This window comes from Aythya fuligula, chromosome 2 (genome assembly GCF_009819795.1).
Source record: "Aythya fuligula isolate bAytFul2 chromosome 2, bAytFul2.pri, whole genome shotgun sequence".
Classification (NCBI taxonomy): Eukaryota; Metazoa; Chordata; class Aves; order Anseriformes; family Anatidae; genus Aythya; species Aythya fuligula.
The window spans coordinates 62,057,042-62,084,897 of record NC_045560.1 but is presented as its reverse complement, the minus strand read 5'-3'; the positions used below and the strand labels follow the sequence as shown (position 1 = coordinate 62,084,897).

Genomic DNA, 27,856 nt, shown 5'->3' with positions numbered 1-27,856 from the left:
ATGTATATGTACACACACACACACACACATATTTAATCTGGTTAATTTTAAGTGAAACAGTGATGTAAATGTTTCTCCTGTGGGAAGGCAAAAAAAACCTCCCTATAAGAAATCAAGTATGTCAGTCAGGACTGTCCCCCCAGAAACTCAGGTGGCTACCTTCTTCTGAGGGATTTGGTATATCTTTCTACTAGGAAGAAAATTAACTCTGTCCTAACTGAAACCAGGACATAGGGGGACAGGAAAAGAAAGGAGAGGGAAAGAAAACAAAGGAAAAAGGGAATAAAAATTCTCCATTTGCAAGTTCATGAAACATTTTTATAGCTATGCAGTTACGTTTATTGTGAAATAATGAATTTTCCTGTATTTTTTACTTTAAATATATCTATGCTTTTATCTATTTTCTGATATAATTATTATATTCTCTCCCTTTTCATGACAGACAGTAAAAATGCATTTTTATTATCACCCACAATTTGTGTTATTGACAATGCAGCCAGTTAGAGACACACTGAGAGTTACTCTTGAAAAGTTGGAGTGGCTTCTGGGATATAATATTATAGCATTTCTTTTTTGTCAAGTGAACAGTGGTATATTTGAAAATATCTGAAGCATCTGCTGGAACAGAACTAGAAAACCAAGGGATGTCTTAAAAGTAGGAAAATTTTATTACCAAAAAATGATACACAAAAATGCAGACTTTGGAATGGGACAACCTTTCATGATTCATACAAACTTCACACCAAGACATTTTGGATGACCCCTTTTTCCATCCTAGTTGCCTTAACAAACAGCTGAGGCTCCTCTTTACCTATTGCACCATATAGCCAAGCACGTGCCTGCTTGAATGTGGAAACTGTGAATGTCCTATCAAGGGCATCCACGATAAAAAAAAAAAATAATAATAATAAAAAAAAAAAAAAGTTGGGAATTAAACTGGGCAGTTTAAATAGGTGTAATTGAATAATTGAAAAGGTTACTTAAAGAAACTAAGAGATAGATGCACGAGTGATCATATTATACTATCAAATTAATCAGAACTACAGAATAATTCAGGTGGAAAAGAGCCATGGGGAGTCTTGTCTGGCCTCCTGCTCATAGCTTGGACAGATGTGCTCAGGGCTATATCCAGACTGGTCTGAAAAACCTTCAAGGATGGAGTCTGAACAACATCCTGGGCACCTGCACCCATGCAGGACTATTTGCAGGGGGAAAAGGTTTTTCACTAAATCCAGTCCAAATCTCCAGTGTTTCAAATTACGTTCATTGTCTCTCACCCTCCCACCAGGCACTGCTATGAAGAGCTTAGCCCTGCCTTTTCAGTAACCTCCTTACAGACGTTGGGAGGGACACTGCCAGGCCCCTCCTGAAGCCACATCTTCCGCTGGGTGAGCCATCCCTGTCCCTCAGCCTCTACTTATGAGACAGGATCTCCAGTCCCGGCCACCTTGGGGCCTCCCTTGAACTCCCTCCAGATATCCTTCACATATCGGAGGACCCAAACTGAATGCAATAGGCACATACGGGGTAAAGAGTGATGAGTAGAGAGGGATGCTCCTTTCCACTGACCTACAGGCCATGTTTGTACCCATAGGGGCTGGATGTCACTGGCCTCCATCACTGCCAGGACACGCTGGCTGGGGGCTCATGCTCAGCTCCTTGCCCACCACACCCCCAGGCCTTTTCCTTCAGACATGTGGGAAATAAAATGGAAATTTTGGATAGACATAGATTCTGTCTCCTTCTAAAGTGTCTTAGCACTTTGCACAGGACTTCTTAAGTATTTAATTCAGGGGGTGGAACTTTCTGTTAGTTAAATTAAAAGAATATGGGGATTGTTTGTCTGTGGGCCCTGCTCCTCCTTAGATCTAAAAGAGGAAGGCCTAATGCTGGCCTACTACCTAAGAACCCATGGTCTGTTCACAAGGGTGGCAAGAAGCAAAAGGCTCTAGTCCTTTTCTCCCTTCCTTCTTCTTTTCCTAGCCTCACGAAAGAACAACTGTTACAAAATTTAACACTCATTATAGCTTGAATTTGTCCCCACCAGCTGCGTTCAGTGGCCATTTGAAAGCTGACCAGCTCACGTACACAGAACTGTGGCTACCTACCAACCACCACCTCTAAATTTAGGAACTCTGCGCAGTACCCCAGTCATCCTGTGCGGTGACAAGTTCACTTCACTGTGCAGGTAATCTTGCAAGCCAAGCTAGCCAAAAAGATGGTCAGACAAGGATGAGCTACTCTTCAGGAGAGAGGCCACACCCCATTAGCTGTTCCAGGCTAGGTTCAGCTAGCTGCTGCAGCTGCTTGGGAATTTGCAGGGAGATTTCAGAGCTCTTTCCATATTGTAAGCTAATGACTGGTGATTTAATTTATCTTCATTTTGATAATAAATAACAACTTGAACTTGCAACTGACTGGAATTCAACTCAATACTGCATTTTCAAACTCCCCAGTGGAGCACAACTGTTTAGATTTCCTTCCTTTGCATTCTCCTTTCATTTTAATTAAGCTGAAGCCCAAAAGTCATATACATGTATTAACGCCTGTCATCCCAGTACTGTATTTTTTTTTAAATCTATTTATATATGAAAGTTTATTTCAAAAACTGCACCATCACCAAAAACCAAATCCAACAGTTTTACCCTGCTAACCTCTGAGTTTCATTACAAGAGAAATGATTTCTGGGAGAGGCGAAAGCAAAGAATAGGAGAACTATTAAAAAACGTTACTCAAACATCTGGGTACAAATGCATACACAGTAACATCATCAGCTAGGAAGTTAGCTCGAACACAAAAACACCAAGTACTTTCAAGTTCCAGGGAATATATTTAAATTGGATTTTCACCCTAAGCAGAAATTGAGTTGATGAAATCTCCAAATATGGTTCTCATTAAAAGTTTGTTATCATGATTAATTGTTCAGTTAGTCATAACAGGCTATTTCTCCACTTAGCAGTTTCTACTTGGGGACAGTCAAGCTTCTTAATAGTCCTTCACAGTGCCTGTCTGCTGGTATAGTCAACTGCATGTGGGGTAACTGCTCCTTTTGTATTGCCCAGAATTACATTTCACTTCTTGCAGCTCTGTTTTCTGTTGGAAAGAGGAAAGAAAATACTATTTCTGACAGACTTGATAAAATATAAGAATAAAAACTTCCACTACGCAGTATCTTAGGTCTGCTACACGTGGACCTTTTTTGGGGGGGAGTGAGGGTGGAGGGGAGGGGGGTATTTTCATTACTCTTGCTTAACTAAGTATTTGTATTTGGAAGTGTAATTTTGAAAGGTTCCACCAAAGTCAGTGGGGTTATTTAATGGCTGCTTTCCTTCCTGATACTCTGCCTAATTTTTGGTCTTGGATTGCACATGCACCTTGATGTGACAGATTTCCTTTTACACCTGCCTAGTACTGAGCACACCGAGACACCGCTGACACAACCTTGCTAAACCTAGAGATCAAGAAAGTCAGTTATTTTAACAATGCACAATGCAGTCTTCATTGGAGAGAGAGAGGGAAAAAAAAAAAAAAAAAAAAAAAAAAAAAAAAAAAAAGCTCTGACTGCATTTTCAATTTATGGGCCCTTCTGGCCTTTTTTAAACAAGAATATGCAATGACAACTGCATTCTCACAGCATTTTTAAGCTGACCATTCAAAAAAAAAGGCTGTGACGCCAGACCCAGACCAGAGCATCATCCCGGCAAACTGCTACAACTTCCAGCTCCTTTTTCCTCCGTTTTGCACCCGGGGGGCTCAGCTCCATCCCTGCAGCCCCCGGGCGCGCTCCCGGCTGCCGCCGCCAGGTGGCGATGGGCAACAGCGCGCAGTGCCCGCGCCCGACCGCGCCACCCCGCGGCGGGGAGGGGGCGCGCACCCATCCGCGTGGATGAGGACACAATGGGGACGGGGACACAATGGGGACACGCGCGGGCACGGCAGCACCCCAGCGGACGCGGATATAGCACACAAAACAGATGCGCTCGTAAATGGAAGTACACACGCCACTTTTTATGTGTCACTGGGGGGTGTTCCATTATATAAAACAAAAAGAAAAGACAACACCTCTTCCTCTCCTGCAAAATTATATTACTTCAATCCATCTAGGCTAAATTTTCCATTCAGCCTCTAAGCTGTTATGCGCCATGTTTCTGTAAAGTTTGCCAGTATTTGCTCTCGAGCAACAAAAACAATAAGTTATGAATGCAAGACAGTCTATCCCTGAATTAACACCACTGAAGTGAACCTAATTAAACCAGGAAATCACATGATCTGAGGGATTACATGGAAAATGGCTTTCTTTTTCAAAGTTTAGAGATTTTTTCAAAATTCAGAGATAGCACAGAGAAAACTCCGAAGGCTCCTGTTTTGACAGTGGGCTGCTGTTTTGACAGTGTTCTAGCAATATGTGATAAAATTTTGCAGTGGACACTATTAGTTTCTCATTTTATAACCATCCAACCCACACCCAGATTCCAGTTTTATGAACAACATTATCTCAATTTTATCACAGAAAACCACACTGATTTTAACCTTTTAAGTTCAGCTTATTAATTCAAATAAGGGAGGAGACACTGAGTCTAAGTGAAGTTACGTTTAAAAGGGATAGAACAACTTCTTCCCCAGGGCTAGGGATTCAAGGCCAATGTTGGGAAGACTTCCTAAGTCCAGTAAAGTGGTGTTATCCACACGGTTTTATCTGAGGCCATTTATGCTTTGGATCTGAAGCTAAAACTAAGAGCACGATGATAAACTACAGGATTTCCATCCTGTTTTTTTCTTAACTGAAGTTTTGAAGCCCTGGAATCCGCAAACATTTTATTTCTGTCAACAGACTAGAAAGAAATACTGCTTGCTAATATTCATAGGGCTGACATCCTCATCCTGCAGCTCTGGCTGTTGAAGACACATTGTCACACTCCTACACATTTTCAACATTTTGCTTCTGATTTATTAAACTAGTAATTTTGCAAGCATTTATAGAAGGCTAAATTTATCCAAATTACTGTTCAACATTTGGGCAGCACAGTTTAACACATTCAAATTATGCACTACCCAGAGATTGTGTGCTTAAATCGTATTTAATAAATGTTAAATTCATATTTATTTCATAGTTGAACCACAGATATGCTTTTTGGAATTCTAGATATGAATATTTCAGGCTATTTCTGACTGAGCATGTGTGGTACGGTTACATTTTGTTTTCGCTTTCCTTCTGTGAGCAAGTGTCATCCTTAGGAGAAAGTGTTCCATCTGATAAAAGTTACTATGAATTTCAAATGAGCTTCTAAAATTATTTTTGTGAATACATGAGTTAAAGCTGCTAATTCAGTATTACTGGTTTACTTCACTGGCAAAAGCACAAATGCCATTGTAAATCCTGTACACCAAAATTACGATTTCACTTGTTGCCTTTGTTTTCATCTGCTCACTTCCAGGACACATGCTTACTTGCCCACTTTAATAAGCACGAGCATTTGGAAAAGAGCTCAAATTGCAGGAGAGATGAAGGAATGTGTGGGGAGCTGGAAATGGCAGGCTTATCTCAGTACTATCTGGATACCCTTGGTTTTCGTGGGCAAGCTGGCATCTTGCCTTGTTACATGCAGCTTCAGTGTCCTGCTGAGTTTGGAGCCATACTTCAAGCACCGTGTGCTTATGCATTGTTTTAACAAGTACTTCATTATTATGGAAAAAAATAATAAATATATGCTTGTTAAGCATGACTTGGCTCCCCTCTGCTAACCTTGTCACTTCCTGAGAAGGGAACATCTTCCCTGTTTGAAACCCTTTGCCCTACATGAAAGATCATGCAGGAATCAAAAAAATAATCAGCATATACAGGGCTTCTGTCTAAAGTCTTAGCAACTCTAGCAGGTAACAAGAAAGAAATGTCCAAGTCTAGCATGAAACGTTTGCCATCTTCTCTTTCAAAAAGTTTGAAGAAAGACTGATATAAAGGGTTTCCCAGAGCATGACAGCAATGAGAGGCAGCCTGATAAGATACTTAGAAACGCAGGCACACATTACAAAAAATACAGAATGTGCTTTTGGTCACTATACATGTTAATTGTATCCTTATACTAGCCTCTTGCTAGATTCAGAGAAATACTGGGGGGGGCTGAGGAGAAAGTCTGGTGAATAACAGCAAACATGCTACTCAGGTCTATGATATTTTTGTTGTTGTGGATGTACAGACATGTTTGTCCTCCATCCCTTCCCTTTGCCCACAGGTTATCCAGTAACTTACTCTTCATTTTATATAATTGCTTGCTATTATCTCTGCTGCACTGAATACTCATGAAGTGAGAATGTGTGCTCTGAACAGTATAAACACTTGAGCTTCAAGAGATGCCCATTTGAACACGGCATAAAAACCTGCAACCGGTACTTCAGGAGGTAGAGCTATTACTGCTGACCACAAGGAATGTAACAACACCAAGGGGAAAGAAAATGCCTGCCTGGCTTGGTTTCCCCCAGGTCTCAACTTTTATGGTTCCTATTCCCATTTAGCTACTTTACAAAGTGCTTGCTGCGTAAGAATCATGTTCACAGTCAAAAAGACAAAGTCACAGTGGCAGACACTCTGCAATTATTACTGATAAGAGATTTTACACGTGCATGTCAACTACAAAGCACAGTGTACAAAAAAAAAAAAAAAAAAAAAAAAAAAAAAGAGGTAGTAGACCCAGGATTTTCCCTCCCTGCATGGACCCAGACATGTACATACCCATGCTTCTTTGAGCATAGTGCTAAAAAACCTAGATGGGGGAGGAATGGTAATTGCAGCAACCTTGGGGAATTAAAAAACTGACCTCAAAAGACAGAGAGCAGCAGGGCAGTTCAGCTAGCTGCTGAGAGCAAATAGTGCATTGGGAACTGAGATTGCTGGGAAGAATTGTTGTTCAGATTCATCCAAAAGAAGAAAAGTTATGCTGCAGCTAGGAGAGGAGCAGAGAACAGACTGAGCACTGAAAGCACAAAGTCCTTACGCTTCTTGGTATTAGGCTAAGGCCAGCTCTACCTTCCCTCCCACCCCCCACCCCCCCCGCCCCATAAAGATATTATTGGCAAGGGCACATTAGCTTCTGACCTACTCACAAAAACTCCTGGTGCTGTGTTCTGGAGAAAAGAAGGGGAAAGAAACCACACAAAGCACGCAAGCTACTCAGTTCTTTTGGGCTCAGATACCTCAAACATCAGATCTGAATTTTCTGGAAATCCAGATTTTGCACTTTCAATTGCGTTGGCTCTGACAACCAAGTAGGGACAATAAAGAAATCTTCATTTTAATGATTTTAACACAAAATATTGAATAATGGCACTAAATACCCATATAAAGAAAAAAAAAAAAAAAAAGACTGCTTTCTGTGGAAAATGTCACTGCTTCATTGCAAAGCTTCTGGCAGCGAGCTGAATTTTATTTTTTTTTTCCACTGAAGCTTGGGACTCTCAAATTTATGATGTTCTAGTCACATTTGGGACTGAAGTTTATGTATCATGGGAGTGGGGCTTCCTGGAAAAAAGTTAGACATCCAGGCAACTTCTATCACCAGCATTAGAAAACATTTTTAACATCCCACTTTTAGTATTTAAGCACCTACAATGGAAGCTGAGGGCTCAAGTCCTGCTGTGACTCCAACGCTAAATTGCCCGCAAGGATTTCTGCATCTTTCCTTCAGATTGAGCGCCAAAGATGTTATGGTAGTTTGGCTCCTAGTCAAATTTTATTTGTGACAGGTTAAAGGCAGAATAAGTAAATCACTGTCATATCTCAAAACATTTTTTTCTTTTTTGTTTCCTATACCTATTTTGATACTCACTGAATTATTCTGCCTATCCTGCTTCTCAGCATAAGAGGGTAGGCTGTATAAAAAAATGTTTCAGACTGTCACAATCTTGAAAATCAAATTTGTTAGGTACCATTTTTCTCCCTTCTACTATCCATTGCATTTGGATCTTGTCATCAAATGGGAAAATAAAATTGCATGTTTATTAATACTTTAAAAGTTGATGTAGTCCAAGGAACTTTGACTAGTGTTTCTATATGACTAGTTCATTGTAAGAAATGGTAAATCATAGTATATCCAAGCTGGAGAACAGTTGTATCAGACAGGATTGGAAACTTGCTCCCCTAGCAACATTCAATGCTTCCAGGGCAGAAAACAAAAAACCTGTTGCAGGACTTAGTGGAGAGAGCAAGGAGAATGTAGGCAGACTGATAACAAGGCAAGACGGAGTTTGGCAATCTTGTTAGAGCTCAATAGCAAATCAAACTTAATGATCCCAAGCTTCATTTTATGTCTTCTACAACAGGCATTAAATATGAGCATAATCAATGGCTACAGCACAATTAAGTAAATAAATATGGTACCCAAAGTCATGCAGATGTCATATTTATGGGGGGTAGGGAGGGATATGAAGCCCCACATATATCAATGTATTGTCTCAGATCTTAATCGATTTTTTTCCCTCTTAAAAACTTGCAAAAGAAAACAAGAAGGTGTTACATAGTTAAAGTCTCTTGTGCAAATTCATTTAGCAGTATTGCACATATCTTGCCTCAGGACACAGAGGGATGCGTGCAAGTTTAAAAGCATTAGCTATTGTTAGCCAATAGCAACCTCCAAACCTCTGACATCCACTTTTTTTTTTTTTTTTTTAAACTGAAAGGATGACAAACATGCAAGCCAGAACCTCTTGCTCTTCTCAGCCTTTCCTTCATTGTAACACCAGCCAGAAGGGTCCTGGACTCTTCATAAAGTGTTTGGCAAACAAAGGCCCTGCTAATTGACGAGCTATTGCTTTTACTGCTTCCTACCACAACTTGTGGGAATCTTTTAGACATAAATCAATTTTGCACACAAGCATTCCCATGAGATGCCACACGCATACTCCATTTGAAGCCACTTACAGAAAGTACCACAGTGGGCTCACATAAAACCTTTGTGAAACCTTCTGAAACCACATGCAACCCTTTCATCCCCTGCTGGCCAGAAGTTTTGTTTGTTTGTTTGCTTACTTTAACCAGGTTCTTTGTTTTCTGCCATCTTACTGCTGTTTTCCCTAAATGATAGTTTCTTGCCTTTGCAAGGAGTGAGTTATAGCAGAGATGTTTGCAGACTTCATTGCAGCTCAATGCCCATAAAAAATAGTCCCCTCATCAGAGGCGGCCTGTTAACAGCTCTCCATTATTGTTAAAGCTCTGTGTACTTAATTCTTCTTTGTCAATAGGAACAATCAATCTCAGCCTGTTAATTAGGAAAAGTTGAACAAGACAGGGAACAGACACCTGACAGCATAAGCTCTGTTCCTCTGCTCTGAAGAACTACAGCAACCTGCACTCAAACCATAAGCTTTTATTATTAGAAGTGGTCAACTTACTTTTTTTTTCTTTATATGCTTTAGGAATGCAATGTGCACCCTACTCTATGTGTTCAGTTCATTTAAATAAGAAATTCTGTACCCTTTTCTCTGTACTACAAGAGTGATCGTTTATGCAATGCACAGTCATGAGGGGATGTTAACCAGCACTTACTTAGGCCTTTCAGGTACCCAGGAAGTTTTAAATCTTTCTTGTCTTGTAGTATCACTAAATTCATTAGTCATCACAATACCATCTTGGATCATCAAAATGCAAAGACAGTCTCTGTCTAAACAAGACAAGCCTGACAAAGGTAGAGCTGCTTCTTCCAATTCCTCAGCCTTTCCACCCGCCAACAGGAAAAATTCCCCTTGGAAATCTGCCAAATAACCCTTTTATCTTTCTTTACATTGCAAGTCCAAACTCTTCTCTTGGGGACACGAATCACGTCCTTAGGACATAAAACATAATGGACACTGATCTTTTACTGGTGTCCATAGATATCATCTCAGAAATAATAACCAGGTAGTGCTACCTATGTCAAACAATGGAGAAAAAGGGAGAACAGCTAGAAGCAAAGCCAGAGGACCCTGAAGCTTTCTGAAATATGAGAGGTACTTTTGAACTGATTTCTGAAGGGCAGGAAGGATAAGCAGAGGGTTTTGAAGAAGAAAGGGATATGAGAAAGATGCCATATGTTCTGGGCCCATGATCCATAAAATGTCACCTGGATCTTTAGGAGGCTGCACAGTACTCTTGCTCTCCTCGAAATGTGCCTGGACTGGGCACAGACTCTCACAGTTCAGAAAGACTGCTTCAATCCACACCAAATTAAAAAGGTTTCTGTACAGGAATAGACTGAGCTGGGAACACACATGGACCAGGTAAGCTAGAAAGCTCTGCGGGTGGGAGACATGTAGGATGACATTCAAGTGTCTGCAGAGGAAGGAAATTAGACCTTGCCACAAGGATACAAAGTGCTTATGAATGCAACTCATTTACACTGAATAATTACACTGAACTATGCACACTTGCTTTGTGTAATTGTAGTTCAGAAAAAAAAATGATTAATTTTATTTTTATCTTTACTTCATTACTGTTACTTGAGAGAAAAATGATTGGGAGAAATCAAAAGAAGATATAAACTGGCTATGAAGATAACTGGGAAAAAATATTCATAGCATTTTCCAACCGCTATTTAAAGAAAATGTCCAAACCATGTTTTGGACTTTGATCTTTCCAAAATTAATTGTATTTAATATTTCAGACATGGCATGCATAGTGTGCAGTCCCCAGTGAAGAAGGTACACTTTTCTAAGTCTGAAGAAAATCGGATAAAGAAAAAATAGGACACTGTCTTTGTTTCTGTGCCATGTTATTTTTCTTGATGAAGTTCAACATGTAACCAAGTCTCTAATGTTCTACACCTACCTGCACAGCCATACGTCCTCACCTACCTGGAAGACTGTGTTTTTATTTGGCTAGAAAACCAAACCAAATCTTCCGGACTTGCAAAAAAAAATCTGGAGAAAAACGTGCAGCGGTAGAGAGAATGAAGTCTCAGAGAAACAGTGAGGACCTCTCTATATCCCATTTCTGAATGCTTACTGCTCTCCGCTTTCATCCACCTGTAAGCCAACCACTTCTTTTTACATCATTAACTTTGAGCAAGCGAGCCCTACTCCTACCAAAAGACTCTTTGCTTTTCCATTCCAACTAAGACTGTCTCCGTTTCTTAGCCCTCAAAGTGGGGGCAGACAGTACCTGCGGTAATTTGGAGCTCCATCAAAGCACATCAAGTACATGGAAATTTAAGATGACGGGCGTTTGGCACTGCAGCAAGGATGGAAGTTAGGATCTAATTTTTACCAGCCTTTGCAGAGGGTACATGTAATTATGCACTCCCCATGTTTAATGATGAGTTTCCCAATAGACCGGAGTACCCACAGCTATCGAACATCCCCTGCAATCTGTTGTTGTGAGAACATACTTCAGCAGCTCCCAGTGTCTGGTAGAGTCAAGCTTATAACACAGTATCAGGATGTTCCATCACCCAGCTGACTGCAGGGGTGGAATCCATCCCTGTTATCTTCAGCCATCTCAGCAACCATGTGAGCTGTGCAGGCTCCCCCTATAGTTAGTGGAGAAAGATACGATCTGCAAGGGTAACCTATCCTACCCCTCTCTCTCTCTCTCCCCCCATTAACTGAAGAGGAGCTCAGATAAGTAGCTCAGATTAGACATATTACTTCTAAATAGCTGGAGCTAGACAAGATGAATTCCACCCTCAGCGTCCAAAATACTAGCATATGTAGTTTCTCATTACTTATTGCCATTGCAACGTCTGTTACTCATTGATTTAGGAACAGATTTTCTCAGTGTGATTTCCTTTTCTTTGTGCAAAACTTTCATTATGCAGTTTTTGCACCCTAACACTCAGGAACATAAATGACAAGACATTTCCTGCACAGACCCACACATACACCTGCAAACCAGGAGTGGTGTGCGCATTGAGTCCCTCTGTGCAGGAGTGGAAAGGCCCCCAGTGTATGAATGAACAGGGAGCTGAGACTGCTTTTAAATTCCATTATTCAAATCCCTGTGCTCTGCTTTCATCCCTTTAGGTTTCACTTAGTTTGCACCATTTTGGAAAAGCAGTTATGAGGACAGCCCCACAACATGCCTCCCCACTGGACAGATGGATAGCACAACCTACCCCATTTCCAAGCCTGTTGGTAACACTTGCATCCCTAGGCCATCCAAGCAATGCCATAATCTAGCTCCCAATTGTTCCCCAAATGGGACGGCCTGCTGCTCACAGCTGGGAGTTTTGGGGAAGACCAGTCCTCAGTGGAGGCACCTCTAAAGCACAGCATGCTCTCAGCGTGGTGGTCCTTCATACCCCTGCATGCCTTGCATGCCAAAACATGCAGCACCCATGGTCTGGGTAACAGTGGTGTGAGAATGCACCCACAGTCAAAGAGGGCTAGTTATGAGCTTGGATACTACCATTTAAAGATAAGCTTCTCCATGGTTACCACTCTCATGCAAAGTCACTTTCCTGCCAAGCCTCCTCTCCTCCCTCCCTCTCTGGCTCTCTCTCCTGCCCTCCTGTTATTTTTTTTTTTTTTTTTTCCTTTTTCAAACATGCTACATCAAAAGAGAAAATGAAAACATTTAAGATAATCACAGTCTGACTATTTTAATGCAGGCTGTAGGAAAGGCAACATGTAAGCCAAGCACTCTCACTGTGCAAGCAGAAACACACTCTCAAGCTCATAAAAGTAGTATCTGAGAAATAACACTTGATTAAAGCAGCCAGTCCTTTGCTTAAGTAGGTGCTTATGGTAGGGAAAATATCCAAGCTCTCTCTAGACCACTCCACTGGCCTATCAAGAAAAGCAGGATCAGGCTAGACAGGTGAATTATTGTGAGGCAGCTGGGTTTCAGCAGACGTGAGAGGAGATCCCTATTATCCTGTCCACCTTTCCTACACAAATGCGTCTCCCCAGAGAAACTGAGTCATTAAAGGCCGGCTCATTCACTCCTGACAGGCATAATGCATCGAGTGAGAGGTGATACATTTTCATTTTTGGCAAGAAATCTCAGTCACCCTAAGGAGTAGGTCGTTCAGGAAAGTGGTAATGGAATACGGAGCCTTTCATCCCCATGTTGCCCCTGCGAGGGCAGCCTGACTTGGTAGCAACCCAAAAGTTATTAGCTAATGGATTGTTTCAGTGACCTATGTGAAATGAGCCTGGTAGGTTTGGTCTGGCTTTCAGTAGACAATAACTAGGATCACAAGTGGTGGTAAGAAGAAACCACACTAACAAGTTGATGGCATGGTGGGCGAGGATTGAACAAACTGCCCGTCAGCCTGCCATCACTTCCTTTATGGCCACGGGCCTCCGTGCACACAGGGCACCTCAAGGCTTAACATCCCTGCTTTGTCCTGATTTGCACTAACAATACACATTAAAAACAACAAAGACATCTTAATGGCATTTCGAATTCCCTGGGAGCTCAGTAGCATCAAGTAGGCACCACTTTGAGCTGAAAATACCACAGACTTGAACAACCAAAGAGCTTTCTGAAGCTGGGCCCTACAGTCCTGTCTTTCTGGCACATGCAGAGTGTTGAGTGCATCATTTTGTAACTGTAAAATTCCTTTTTGTAACTAATTACTCATTGTAATGAATTTAGTAAGTGTGGGACAGCCCTACATCTCTCTGGGAAAACAAACCACAGCTTTCCCTCTTTCCTTTCTTCCTGTCCAATGCTGCCTGCAGTCCACAAGGACAGTGATGGCCTATGGGGTCCAGAAACTTTTTTTTCCCCCACTTCTTGTTTTCAGAAGAAAAATCCAGAATTCACAATAAAGTGGGAGTATTTTGCACCACCACCACCCCTGAAATACCTTGGCAATGATTTGTGTCACTACCTCCCTTACATTTCCACAAGATACTAAATAGTTACAACCTCAAATCCCAGAAATCTAACCTGGGGTGAGAAACTGCCTTTAATCTATTAAAGCCAGCATAAGTTACTGCATATCACAAACAAGCCTGTTCCCATCATATAACAGGACTACATTGGTATCTGCATATCCACCAACTGCTTAGATAAGAGAGTGACTGGAAAACCATCCCCAAAATGCAAAAGCAGGCAGCAAACAGCTATCACAACCCTAAGAATGCCTGCTACTTGCTTCCAATTTAAATTGTGTAGGAATTAACATAGGCCCAAATTCTGAATGAAATGGTCAAGAGGTAGTAGAAAAAGGAATTGCAGAGAAAGGGGAGCCAGGTATGGCATACACACAGAAGACACTGTTTCTTTTGCTCTCTGTAAGATTCAGCCTTAAAGGTAAATGTTTTATCTGGATGTTAATGACATCTATAACTGTCACACCACCTTTCTCAGAAGGGATCATTAAGACTCTTGCTTGAGGCTTTAAACCTCTTACTATCAGTAGCTGATGCGTTTCCTTCTCTGATGTCCATGGGACTGGTTACTGTCAAGGAAGGGCCCTCAGGTCTGACCCTATATGTCTACATTTATTTATCTTTTCTCCCCCCAGATATACCACACTCCCACTGTGCTCTTCCAGGCACAGCTGCTTTTGCTATTTAGGGAACAAAGGAAAGTTGATCAAGAAGATACTAGCATGCCAACAACTGGGCAATAGACACTATCTGTCTAGTATTCAGGAAAGAGCAATGCGCAGCCTCACAAGACCCCAGCATGCCTCCACAGACTTCTTAACCATTCAGACCTGTCTTCCCCTCAGGAGCATCACCAGGGAGAGCTTCAGTGTAAAGGTGCTGCTTTGCCGCTACAGCTGAAAGGTGAGGGAGACCCAGCTAGCATGCAGACAGACATATTCCTCTGCTTAGGACAGCAGGCATTTGGCAGAGCAGGAGCCAGGGGCATATATCACCGTGACAAGTGTGACAGCATGCTTTCATTAATACAGGATTAAACTTTAAAAATAAAATAAAATAAAATAAAATAAAATAAAATAAAATAAAATAAAATAAAATAAAATAAAATAAAATAAAATAAAATAAAATAAAATAAAATAAAATAAAATAAAATAAAATAAAATAAAATAAAATAAAATAAAATAAAATAAAATAAAATAAAATAAAATAAAATAAAATAAAATAAAATAAAATAAAATAAAAATAAAACACACAATCTGAGTTGCCTAATTCTCCACAGAAGCAGTGATGATTTCGTGTAAATTAATTTTTCAGATTTGCAGGACATTTTTTCCCTTAAAACAGTTCAAGTTCTCTGCAGCAGCTTCATTAAATAAGTGTGTAAGTACATATTCATTTTTGAATTCTATCCTTATCAGCCTTTTTATTATTATTATTTTTTAATATATATATTTTATTGTAATGATACAAGAGAGCTGTGCCTGGTACTGATAAAACTCTGTGGCATTCCACTGGAATGTAAAGTTCCCAGTCCTGCATTTTCTGCTGATAGCCAGCCCATCGATTGCAACAAAAGCAGTGATTTGAGCTTTGCATTTATTGGTCTCAGTGATCACACCAGTGAAGTCAAAGTTACCTGCCCCAGCTCATACAGCATTATCTTTTAACTTAATGGAAGTGAAAGAGAAGCCTGTGCTCATTACCCAAAGGATGCAATTATTACGTCCTCTCTATATTGTTGTTAGTCAAGGATGAAATCCAGGATATGACCTTTTCATTAAGCATCAAGCCAAAATCCACGTGGGACAGCCTAGAGAGGCTATCCTCATCTTTTCATTCAGTAATTCAGAGCAAAGACTCTTGCTGTGGAAATAAATCCTTTCAAAAGAACAGTTTAAGGAAACATCTAGTAAACGTTGATCAATAGATGGAAACCAAAAAGCGTTTTGTTCCCTGCATGATCCTGTCACAAAAAAAGCATCACTAATTTACCACATCAACTTGCTCTCAAATACCATGCCCTGTCTGCACACAGTGTGTGGTCACAAAAAAAAAAAAAAAAAAAAAAAAAAAAAAAATAAATAAATACAAATATGAAAATATGAGATACGCAATATATTAGTGCAGAAATCTTCAATAGAAAGCTTAAATGCAAGAGGAAAGAAGAACACATAGTAGTGTTGAATTCCTTATATTTTTTGTTTTGTTATGACAATAATAATGTGCTTTTTGAAGTTCATACAGGGAGATAAAATGCCAAAAGGCAAATACTTACAATACAAGAGCATTTGGTACATTTATTTCCTTCAGGCCTAAATTCTTCTCCTTCATTGTAGTGTCTCCCTTCAAATATACAACCTGGAAAACAAAAAAAAAGCATTTGAGTAAGTTTAGCTCAGGATAGCACACTGCCTTTTTACTGTTGCACACCCTTCCACAAGACAATATATGAAAAGTAAAGCATACATCCTCTCTGACACAAATCACTTCAGAAGCCTTTACAAAGGCCTTGAGAACCCTAAAATACCTTTTTGGGAAAGACAGCATCCTTCCAAAACAAACGAATTTGTACCAATGAAGCCAAGACTTCATTCAGGTCTTCCATTGAAAGCAGCTTTGGAATGCTTTTCTAAGGTATCTGCTTTTTTCTTTCTTACTTCTTTTTACTCCCTGAGTTTATATTAGATGTTGGCAGAACTGATAACAAATCAAAATGCAGTAAATCCATTTTACCACAACAGGAGCAGTGACTGCCTAAGAAAAAACTGTTAAAACCAAGTTAGTAATAAAACCAGGTTAATTTGCCACTGTGCTTTGCAAAGGCAACCCACTCACACTTTCCTTCAAAAAAAAAACTATCTTCTCTTTTAGGGTTACTCTTATACTTCCCCTACTAACAAAACCCCAGTTATCAGCCAGGGAAAACCAGCTGACTGACCCTCTGAAAAAATGATGTAAAGACATGTGGCCATTGTCACAGGCAGTCAATTTCACAGGCTGCATATCCTCTACTAAAAATATTAAGCATGTTCTTGTGTCATTTACCACATTGTGTTCAAGCAGGCTGCATTTTGGTAACTGGTCAAATATAACAGAGGAGTTCGATAAATATCCCAGGTAATAAAGGTTATCATTACAAATACAGTTGCACACGTGAAACAGCATCTCCTAATGAAGTCTCACCTGGACACATAGGACAACACATCCCCGCCACTTTGGATGGGTTTTTACAATGAACAATGCACTGTACCTCTGACTCTATTATCACTCCCTCCTGCAAAAGAGCAGATTGGACATGTTTATTGTTATTGTTGTGGATGCTTTAAGAAGCAAAACTCCACAATTATTAGTTCTATAATTACAACATGGCAGATGCCATGGAGAGCTGGATTTCAAAGCCTCTTTTCTTTGTGTACCTGCTGCCTGGTATCAGGATTCAGGTTAATTCACAGCCAGAAGACCCACTTGAGTCTCCCCGACTCCAGATGCAGGATTTACCTTAAATTGCATCAGGTAAGAAAGCAAGCACCTTCTTAGGAGAAGGAATCCTGCTTTATCAGACATCCTCAGCAATCTGCCATGCAGCTTTGGTGGAAACAGACCAGACACAAGGCATCCTCCACCTCTCCCCTTGGAGGAAAAAAGAACTAAAAAACAGATAAAAGCATCTTGTTCTGTAGAGGGGAGACGCTTATCTTTGATGCTTCTCCTGATAAGTATTAGTAAATTAACATTTCCTGTACTTTTTGTTTAAGGAGTCAAAGTCCTCCTGAACAAACCTAGGTGTGAGGATCTGTGCACAAAAGGTTGCTCTGTTTTTTTGCTGCTTGCAGCTTTGCAACTGGAGGCAAGGGAAACCTGCTTTTTTAAGTGTATGGGTCTAGGGTAAACAGGATTACCCAGACGTGCATTTAGACACAGAAACAAGCAATAAGGAATTGCTAATTTCATGTAGCTAGTAGCAGTCAGTACCTAAATTCAAACTTTGAGTACCTTCTCATTAAGTGCAAGGAGACAGAATGCTTCTTCTCAGTGTATCCACTTTTAAAAGCATGCCTGGTTTCGTAGAGTAAAAGTATCACAAAAAGAAAAATCTTGAAACTATTTTATCCTATTTGTGAAAGCTCTTCAAACTCATTTATCTCTCCTGTTTCTAATGGTTGTAATTCTTAGTAGCTGCCTGAGTGCTATTACTAAAATTGGATCAAGTTATCAGCAGAAATCACAGCTTTACTCACAGACAGAAATTAAAATTACTTAATTACTTGTTTTGTGCCTGGAAAAGGGCAATCTTGCAAACGTTACGGTTACAGATAGACAAGCTACCAAAAATATCACTGTGTTAGCAGTGCAGAAGCCCAAGAAAAAAGATTTAGCTATGGGTTTCTCTTAAAGAACATTCCAGCTAAAATCCATGGACACATACACACAAAAACATCCAATTATTAAAATAATAATAATCTGTATCTCAGAAAAGGTTTACCATGCTGAAAAGGGAGGAATTATTTCAAGATCGAAACAGCAGGGAATGTCAATGCTTTGTAGCACTCTTTCAGCATTGTTTGGCTATCACAGTGCTCAGGTCATGTACGACCTACCTTCCTGAATGTCTGCTTGCAGCAGGCCACATACACATATGAATGGATTTAAGCTGCTTTAAATGCAAAGCCCCTATTGTGCTCTGGTTATAAAATAGTTCTGGTTATTTGGATTGGATGAAAAAGGCTCAGAGTTCTATGTTTTCCCATAGGCTAACAACTCAATTACTGTGGTGCTCACAACATCCTTACCTGGCACTGGTATGTAATACAGGGATTGTTAGGGAGGTGCCATTTCATAGAGCTGTTGTATGTCTTCCCTCCAAAACTGCAATCTAGAGGAAGAGACAAAAGCACATTAACCCAGCTGAATGCAGTGATCCCCTGGATGGCTGTTGATAAGGATCACAGAGCAGCGTCTGAAATGTGTCCTATTCTCTCCCTGGGGTTACCAGAAGAGGCAGAGCAGAGAGCCGGTCTGACAAGCACAATCGTGCCCTGAAAGAGTTGGCGGCAGCCCTCTGAACATCTGCTCCAGGTGCACAACTGGCCAGGCTGCTTACAAATTATGACCATTCAAAACAAACCAAAACCAGCAACAATTTGCATAAAAATGTGTCAGTGGCAATTCAACAGTCTGTTCAGGGACTATTCAGCTACCCCTGAAAAAAAAAAAAAAGGCAAAAACAGTAAAGGTTTATTAAGTGAATCACAGAATCGCAGAATTTCTAGGTTGGAAGAGACCTCAAGATCATCGAGTCCAACCTCTGACCTAACACTAATAGTCCTCCACTAAACCATATCCCTAAGCTCTACATCTAAGTGTCTTTTAAAGACTTCCAGGGATGGTGACTCCACCACTTCCCTGGGCAGCCTGTTCCAATGTCTAACAACCCTTTCAGTAAAGAAGTTCTTCCTAACATCCAACCTAAAACTCCCCTGGTGCAACTTTATCCCATTCCCCCTCATCCTGTCACCAGGCACGTGGGAGAACAGGCCAACACCCACCTCACTACAGCCTCCTTTAAGGTACCTGTAGAGAGCAATAAGGTTGCCCCTGAGCCTCCTCTTCTCCAGGCTGAACAAGCCCAGCTCCCTCAGCTGCTCCTCGTAGGACTTGTTCTCCAGGCCCCTCACCAGCTTTGGCGCCCTTCTCTGGACCCGCTCAAGCACCTCGATGTCCTTCTTGTAGCGAGGGGCCCAAAACTGAACACAGTACTCGAGGTGTGGCCTCACCAGAGCTGAGTACAGGGGGACGATCACCTCCCTTGCCCTGCTGGTCACACTGTTTCTGATACAAGCCAGGATGCCGTTGGCCTTCTTGGCCACCTGAGCACACTGCTGGCTCATATTCAGCCGACTATCCACCATCACTCCCAGGTCCTTCTCTGCCTGGCAACTCTCCAACCACTCATCTCCCAGCCTGTAGCTCTGCTTGGGGTTATTGCATCCCAGGTGGAGGACCCGGCACTTGGCCTTGTTGAACTTCATGCAGTTGACCTCAGCCCATCGGTGCAGCCTATCCAGATCCTCCTGCAGAGCCTTCCTACCCTCAAGCAGATCGACACACGCACCAAGCTTGGTGTCATCTGCAAACTTACTGAGGGTGCACTCAATGCCCTCATCCAGATCACTGATGAAGACATTAAAGAGGACCGGCCCCAGCACCGAGCCCTGGGGAACACCACTAGTGACTGGCCTCCAACTGGACTTGACTCCATTCACCACGACTCTTTGGGCCCAGCTATCCAGCCAGTTTCTAACTCAACGAAGCGTGCACCAGTCCAAGTCAAGAGCAGCCAGTTTCTTGAGGAGAATGCTGTGGGAGACGGTGTCAAAAGCCTTGCTGAAGTCAAGGTAGACCACATCCACAGCCTTTCCCTCGTCCACCCAGCGTGTCACTTTGTCATAGAAGGAGATCAGGTTCGTCAAGCAGGACCTGCCTTTCATAAACCCATGCTGACTGGGCCTGATCGCCTGCTTGCCTTGCAAGTGCTGCATGATGACTCTCAATAGAATCTGCTCCATGAGCTTCCCTGGCACTGAGGTCAAAAATAAAGTATTCATTAAGAAAGTTTGTTTAATAATGCAAAATTGTTCCAATTAAAACTTAATTTCTTGGAAAGACAAAGTGTTTCTGAACAAAAATTTTAAAAGCAATATATACCCCTCTTTCTGCAGGAAATATGCCTGTTTTTCTTTTAACGCTACAAGTTGTGTTTTTTTTTTTTTTTTCCTAGTTTATTTTATTTAAAATGGGCCTGTTCAAAAAGCCCATTAAATCAACAGGAGTTTTGCCAGATACTTTGAAACACAGACTTATACATAGAGTCTTCAAACACAAAAATAAGATCAGTCAAATGATGACATGGAGACATAAACCTACCTATAACTTAGCAGCTCCTCTAACAGCTATTGTCTGATGCGCAGGGTGCCCTGTCCTGAACTGCTTTGGACTATATTTTGCACCCCTCTGAAAATAAAGACAAGTTATCAGTCCTACAACACTGAATCCTCAAACCCAGTGTGCAAGGAAGCTTCAGGGTCACAGCCTCAAACTGCTGAGGAACTTCAAATACAAACAAAATCATTTTTTATTTAAACCAAAATTTAAAGAGAACCTGGTATATGAAGATTATTTACAAGTTTGTTTACAGTTAAGCCTACAGATAAGACCTTAAACAAAAGGAGGCTTGTACTTCAGTATTTGCAGCATTCAGAAGTTTTTCTGTGCTAAGGACACTAGAGTTTTGCAGGTGCTTTAGCAATTTCACTTACCTAAGCTGATTTAAAAGAGTTGATCAGGAGCTGCAGGAGCTGATTGTGGCAACTGAATCTTTGATAAATATTGAAATATAGATCTGAATCTCAATTTTTTTTTCTTTTTTAAAGTATAAAATCCTCCATGAAGTAATTTTGAATAATAAAGAGTGTTTAGATTCTCAGTATATTAATTACGCTCTTAGTCAGCTCTTACACATGCAAGTCAAAATGCCAAAAGAGGAATTGGAAGCCCTATGCTCTTCTTAAGCATTTTAAAATCCCATTATGAAAAATATTGATTCTGTACTGATTTTGTCATAGTCTCACTTCCTTCCCATTGCAAAACCTGACAAAAAACAATATCCGTTCAAAGCATTTTAGCAACCTCAATTTGCAAAAAAAAAAAAAAAAAAAAAAAAAAAAAAGATATAGAGGTTCGGGTCCCAGTCCGAGACAGAATTTACACACATGCTTGTCCTCCAAGTACTCAAAATGGAACAAGCTGTGTTATTGAACATCCATGAGCATGTTTTACCATGTAGGTCTGGAGTCTTCAACACAATGCAGGGCCACAGTCCAGGTTGGAAACTATTTTTGACTGCAAAATACCTTTCATATTTGCTCACCACTTACGTTCTTTCACGTAAAGTGTTTTCTCTGTAAGGAAGTTAATGACCCTGGGCTAATATGTATGTACAGATGTGCATATTAAACTGAAATCCTCAGTTCAAGGATTAGTCTGGCTGAGAAAGTATGAAGGTGGTGTGTCCATGCAGTCTCACAGCTTTCACTTGAAGTGCATGCCTGAGCTATGCTACAAAATCCTCTGCCCTGCAGCACCAGCCGATGTCTCTGAGGAAAGCAACAAGGGGAGCCCAAGTTCCACCTGCTCACCAGCCTTTGATGATAAAATGTGTTCCCAGCATTGGTGGATGGCACAACAGATGCAGGGAGATCTTGCAGGCAGGGAGAGCTTGCAGGCAGCAAAAATGAAATTTGGAAAAGGAAACCAGGATCAAAAAGTCTTCATAGAGCTAGGGATACTAAGACTGCTCCTGAGCTTTGGCACAGGCACATAGGTTGAGTAAGGGAGTCAGAGCAGCCCGATGCAAACACCAAAGCTATATCCACCACCCATTCTTCAAAATGGAAAGGAAACAAAAGCCACATACCAGTTAGTTCTTGTGATCCTCACTTTCAATGTACAAAACTCTCAGCAGATACTTGCAAACATCTACGTGGTCTTTTCTAACCCACCTAATTATAGCATGGAAGTCTATGACCCTCACCCAAATTCAGCTGAGTGAAACCCTCCTGCCACAACGTGCCAGCTTAGTTAAGCCATCCTAGCTCACCCGTGGTTAAAGGTCCACCACCATGCTTGGCTTGTAAAGTAGCACTCATTACGTGATTCACATCCAAAGACCTAAGCAAAGGCCCTGATGCCTGTTTCTACAAGAGTATGTCTGAACACACTTAAAGTTCCTAAAAGCCATTTTAATTCCCTTTGGAAATATTATTACATTAACTTACTGTCTCCATCTACCATTTGAAAGGGAGAGCAGGGGAAAATAATAAATCAAGAAAGAACAGAGTCTAGCACAATAACTTAAATGCCTAGCACTTAGTTCAGTCTGAACACTTACATAAAAACATTTAAGTGAAAGGCTAGATGGAAGGTGTTCAAGAAGGGAACTCCAAAAGCCAACATGAATAGGTAATTTTGATCTCATGACATATACACAGTCAGGAAAACCTTTAGGATTCTACACATGGAACAAAGTTAAATATTGCTGGTCCATAGCAATATTAATGGAGTTAATGTGATTCATATCAGTCAAAGAGCATGTCCTTAATTTTTAGTCTTTCAAACTTCTTTATTTTAGAACAAATGGTGTTTTAATAATGTAAAATATTAACTTTCAGTTAGTTGTAGGTTTTGTTCCTATTACCAACTTCAACCCAAATAGTTCAGATAAGTCCTGGATAAACATGCAACCTGAAAGTTGCTTATCTGAATCAAACCAAACCACCAAATACTTTGAAGTTGGTCAATTGTTGGATATGCAAGTGCAAATTGCTAATTACCTTCTAGTCACCCCATAAAGGCAAAATGACCCTCTAGACTTGAGTCATTCCTGCAAAATAAATTACCATAAAATCGTTCTAATTCTAAAGTTTAATCTCGTCTAATTTACTAATTTAACCACTTTGGTTCAATGTTGTGTATACCTTCTTTTTACACCCTAGTTTCAAACATTATTAACAAACATTTGGCTAATTTAATTTGAAAGAGAGCAATTTAATTCCAAATTAAGCATCCTCACATGGATTTGGACTGAAGTTAAAAAAAAAAAAAAAAAAAAAAAAAAAAAAGATGCAAATTACAGCAGATTTCATTATTGTCATGTGGGCAAGTTGACAATCAGGAAGTAATTTATCATTCCAGATCCTGTAATGTTTTTAAATGATCCTCTTTCTTCCCCAGACACCCAAGCACAGAGCAGTATCATGAAAAAGAGGGAAAGTGACTGGAAAAAGACAGTTTAGTAGTGCTAAAACTCAAACAGTGTCCTCAGGAGTTCATTAAAAACAAGCTTTTATTACTCAATTTGACGTTGCCTAATAAGATTCCAGAAGAGATTTTTGCTTATTTTAGGCTAATGAGAATTTTATAGACATTTCCGTATTCTCCCAAGACAAAATAATAGATCGGTGCACAATAGACTTGCTCCCCATCCCTCATTTTTTCAGCATCTTTCTTCTCCTATTAGTTTTTTTTTTTTTTCTTGCTTTCCCTCCGCTTTCTATTTAAAAAGTAACCTTTCTATTGGCATCAAAAATAAACACCAGGAAAAAGAAAACAGTCAGAAGACATGTTTTATTTAGTTTTTGATAAATTAATCCTCAGGAAGGATCCAGGCATGCTAGCACTAAATACCAGTTCTAGCCAAGAAAAAAAAAAAAAAAAAAAAAAAAAAAAAAAAAAGCAAATATGAACAAAACAAAAACAAACAATAACTTGCACATTATGCAGTATTAGATCTGTTGGGCAAAATAACAGAACTGTGAATCACATATACACGATATTTTTTTTCACATCTCTTAATGATGGTAAAGCCATTGACAAGCTTCTAGTAAAGCTACTAGAAAATTAAACTTCATATTGGGTAATCCTGGTCTTCCTTTGTCAACACTGAGGCATGAAAATATATACAAAATCTCATGCTATTTAAGTCTCACTCTAAACAGATAAAATCAAACTCTTTCCTCTGTAACTGCAAACAATCAAATCTATTTGTAGCTGACACATTGCAATTATCATGCCCAATAGTTGTGAGGCACAGGCGCCGTATAAAGGGCATTCAACACAGCAGTGTAAAAAGGCCATTGGAATGAGCGATGCCCATTCCAATGGGGGGGGAGGGAAGAGGGGAGAATTCATTCTGTAGGATCCATAAGTGGATCTGAGTGGGCTCACCACACACAAATCCATGGGTCCCAATGGGATGCATCCACATGTGCTAAGGGAGCTGGCAGAGGTGATCGCTGAACTGCTCTCTATCATCTTTGAAAGGTCCTGGAGAATGGGTGAGGTGCCTGAAGACTGGAGGATAGCCAATGTCACTCTGGTTTTCAAGAAGGGCAGGAAGGAGGATCTGGGAAACTACAGGCCAGTCAGTCTCACCTCTGTCCCTGGAAAGGTATTGGAGCAGCTTGTTCTGGATGCCATCTCCAAGTAATTGGAAGAGAAGAAGGTTATGAGGAGTAGTCAGCATGGATTCACCAAGGGGAAGTCATGCTCAACCAACCTCGTTGCCTTCTATGATGGCATCACCAGCTGGGTAGATGGGGGGAGAGCGGTGGATGTCATCTACCTTGATTTTAGGAAGGCTTTTGATACTGTCTCCCATGACATCCTACTAGCAAAGCTGAGAAAGTGTGGGATAGACGAGTGGACAGTAAGGTGGGTTGAGAACTGGCTGACTGGCCGAGCTCAGAGGGTGGTGATTGGCAGAGCAGAGTCTGGCTGGAGGCCTGTGACTAGTGGTGTTCCCCAGGGGTTGGTGCTGGGTCTGGTCTTGTTCAAGATCTTCATCAACGACCTTGATGAGGGAATAGCGTCTGCCCTCAGCAAGTACGCCGATGACACAAAGCTGGGAGGAGTGGCTGACACGCCAGAAGGTTGTGCTACCATTCAGCAAGACCTGGACCAACTGGAGAGATGGGCAGGAAGAAACCAAATGAGATTTAACAAGAGCAAGTGTAGAGTCCTGCACCTGGGAAGAAACAACCCGAAGTATCAGTACAGGCTGGGGGATGACCTGCTGGAGAGGAGCTCTGCGGAGAAGGACCTGGGGGTCCTGGTGGATGACAGGTTGACCATGAGCCAGCAGTGTGCCCTGGTGGCCAAGAGGGCTAATGGGATCCTGGCGTGCATTAAAAGGAGCGTGGCCAGCAGGTCAAGGGAGGTGATCCTCCCCCTCTACTCTGCCCTGGTCAGGCCTCACCTGGAGTACTGTGTCCACTTCTGGGCTCCCCAGTACAAGAAAGACAGGAATCTCCTGCAAAGAGTCCAGCGGAGGGCCACAAAGATGATACGGGGCCTGGAGCATCTTCCTTATGAGGAAAGGCTGAGAGACCTGGGTCTGTTCAGCCAGGAGAAGAGTAGACTGAGAGGGGATCTCATCAATGTGTATATAAATATCTGAGGGGTGGGGGACAGAAGGATGTAGCCAACCTCTTCTCCGTGGTTTGTGGGGATAGGACAAGGGGCAATGGCTACAAGTTAGAGCACAGGAAGTTCCGCACTGACATGCAAAAGAACTTCTTCACAGTGAAGGTGACAGAGCATTGGAACAGGCTGCCTAGGGAGGTTGTGGAGTCTCTTTCTCTGGAGATATTTAAGGCCCATCTGGACACCTACCTGGGCAGCCTTCTCTGAGGAACCTGCTTTGGCAGGGGGGTTGGACCCGATGATCCTTCGAGGTCCCTTCCAACCCCTACAGTTCTGTGATAAGAACTTTGCAATCCAAAATACCATATAACTAGAGCTGCTGTTCACTTCTGATCCAGTACCTAATGTAATTGGCAAGCCTGGCAACTGGAAAACTGTGACTTCTTATGGCTGTGAATGGCGTCATGAATTATAAATAAATAAAAATAAATAAATAATACAAATATCTGATTTCCTCACACCAGCAAAACTGTTTACAATCAGTACACCTTACAATTTCAAAGTTAAACAGTAAAATAAATTCTTACTCCAGTCATAGTCTACTAAAGTATTTATTGTGTTGTTCCAGACCAAAGTCATACAAAAGGACAATTGCCTGCAAAGCCTCCCTCCTGGTCTTTTATTTCCTTCTACTTTGCTGCACTGGGCACAATGGCCATACACAAGGTATCAATGCATCCATATATTACCACAGAAATCTCATACTACTTTCTAATACAATTGTCCTGAACAACTTCTTTATGATAGTAGAAGTTTGGGCAACTGATGCTTGACTGCAAAAGTAATTATGACAACATGACAATACAGTTCATAAAAAAAATCTTACATAAATGGAGAATTATAGTAATCAAGGTAACAAAAAGTATAAAATTTGAAGCATCACTGAACACTAAAGTGTATATGAGATGTCAAAGGGATATGAAACACATGTGCTAAGACCTTTTTAAGAAGAGTTTAATCACCACTTCCTGTGATTTAATAGAGACCTTTTCTTAGGCATAACCAGAAGTAACCAATGCTGACACTACAAACAGAGGTCCTCAGAAGCCATCTGTCACTGCTACAAAATCCCTGTCTTTTCTTGAAATGCAGAGTTAGAAACAGTCAGTGCTGAGGTGAACGTATAACCCTAGCCTCAAGAAACTAGCCTCCTGGCTCAGAGCCAGATCACATTAGCAAAAGACTGAGAAGTAACGTGAAAGGCCACGAGAACAGCTAGACTTGATTAGGTCCCTAAACCATCACTTTCCATAATGAGTTTCTGCCGGTACTAGGTTATTCAGATAAAAGTGACAAAGATTTTAGTAAGACAATATATGACTATCTTCCCAGCCTATACCCTTTCATCCATGGATTAGGTTGCATCCTTATCTCTAAGAGGCTGTCTTAACACATAGAATGATTTGCTGTAAGTTATAGTGTCCCACACAAAGCTTCTCTGGTGATGCTTTCAACAGGGCACCAAACTGATATCACCTCTCTCATACTGAAAATGTCCACAGGTGAACTAAATGTCAAACATATGGCACCTTCAGGGCACTAGTAGAGTAGCCAGAAAAGTGATAAACTCATAACCTTTCTCTAACTTCCCTTGCAAGCCAGCCCTGATAGTTGAAATTGGCTGCAATCCTCAAGCATAATATTTGATATCCTTTCCAAGAAATGCACAATTAAACATGATAGCTTTGGATATTTGATAGCCCAGAGAACTAGCCCTGTTGTTGCCTGGGCTGTGACTCCATTCTCTGGTAGACACCAGATCAATGGAGGATAGCTTGTGAACCTCTAACTTCATTAACTTACAAAACAAAAATAAAAAGCCAATTTCTATACAAGAACTGAAAGAAACTTCAGAACAACAAATCATACTTATTGTAACAAATACCCGCTGGTTTTGTCTTTGCACATCCATGGAAGATTCACATTCTTAGGATAAGAGTAAACAATGGTACACAGTTTTAAAAATGCAAGCTTTATCCAGCCCTGAGCTGGTAATGCCACTTCTTCAGAG

The 27,856-nt window shown here is 40.9% G+C and overlaps 1 protein-coding gene across 1 annotated transcript in view; it reads right to left on the bottom strand.

The window, feature by feature from the left end:
* The window catches only part of BMPER (BMP binding endothelial regulator), a 154,649-nt gene that overhangs the window by 99,658 nt on the left and 27,135 nt on the right, over positions 1–27,856 (bottom strand). The window contains exons 4-6 of the mRNA XM_032180599.1: positions 18,597–18,679; positions 16,990–17,080; positions 16,082–16,164 (exon numbers count right to left, since the gene is read on the bottom strand). Coding sequence (XP_032036490.1) covers positions 16,082–16,164; positions 16,990–17,080; positions 18,597–18,679 — 257 coding nt within the window. The remainder of the gene's footprint in view (positions 1–16,081; positions 16,165–16,989; positions 17,081–18,596; positions 18,680–27,856) is intronic.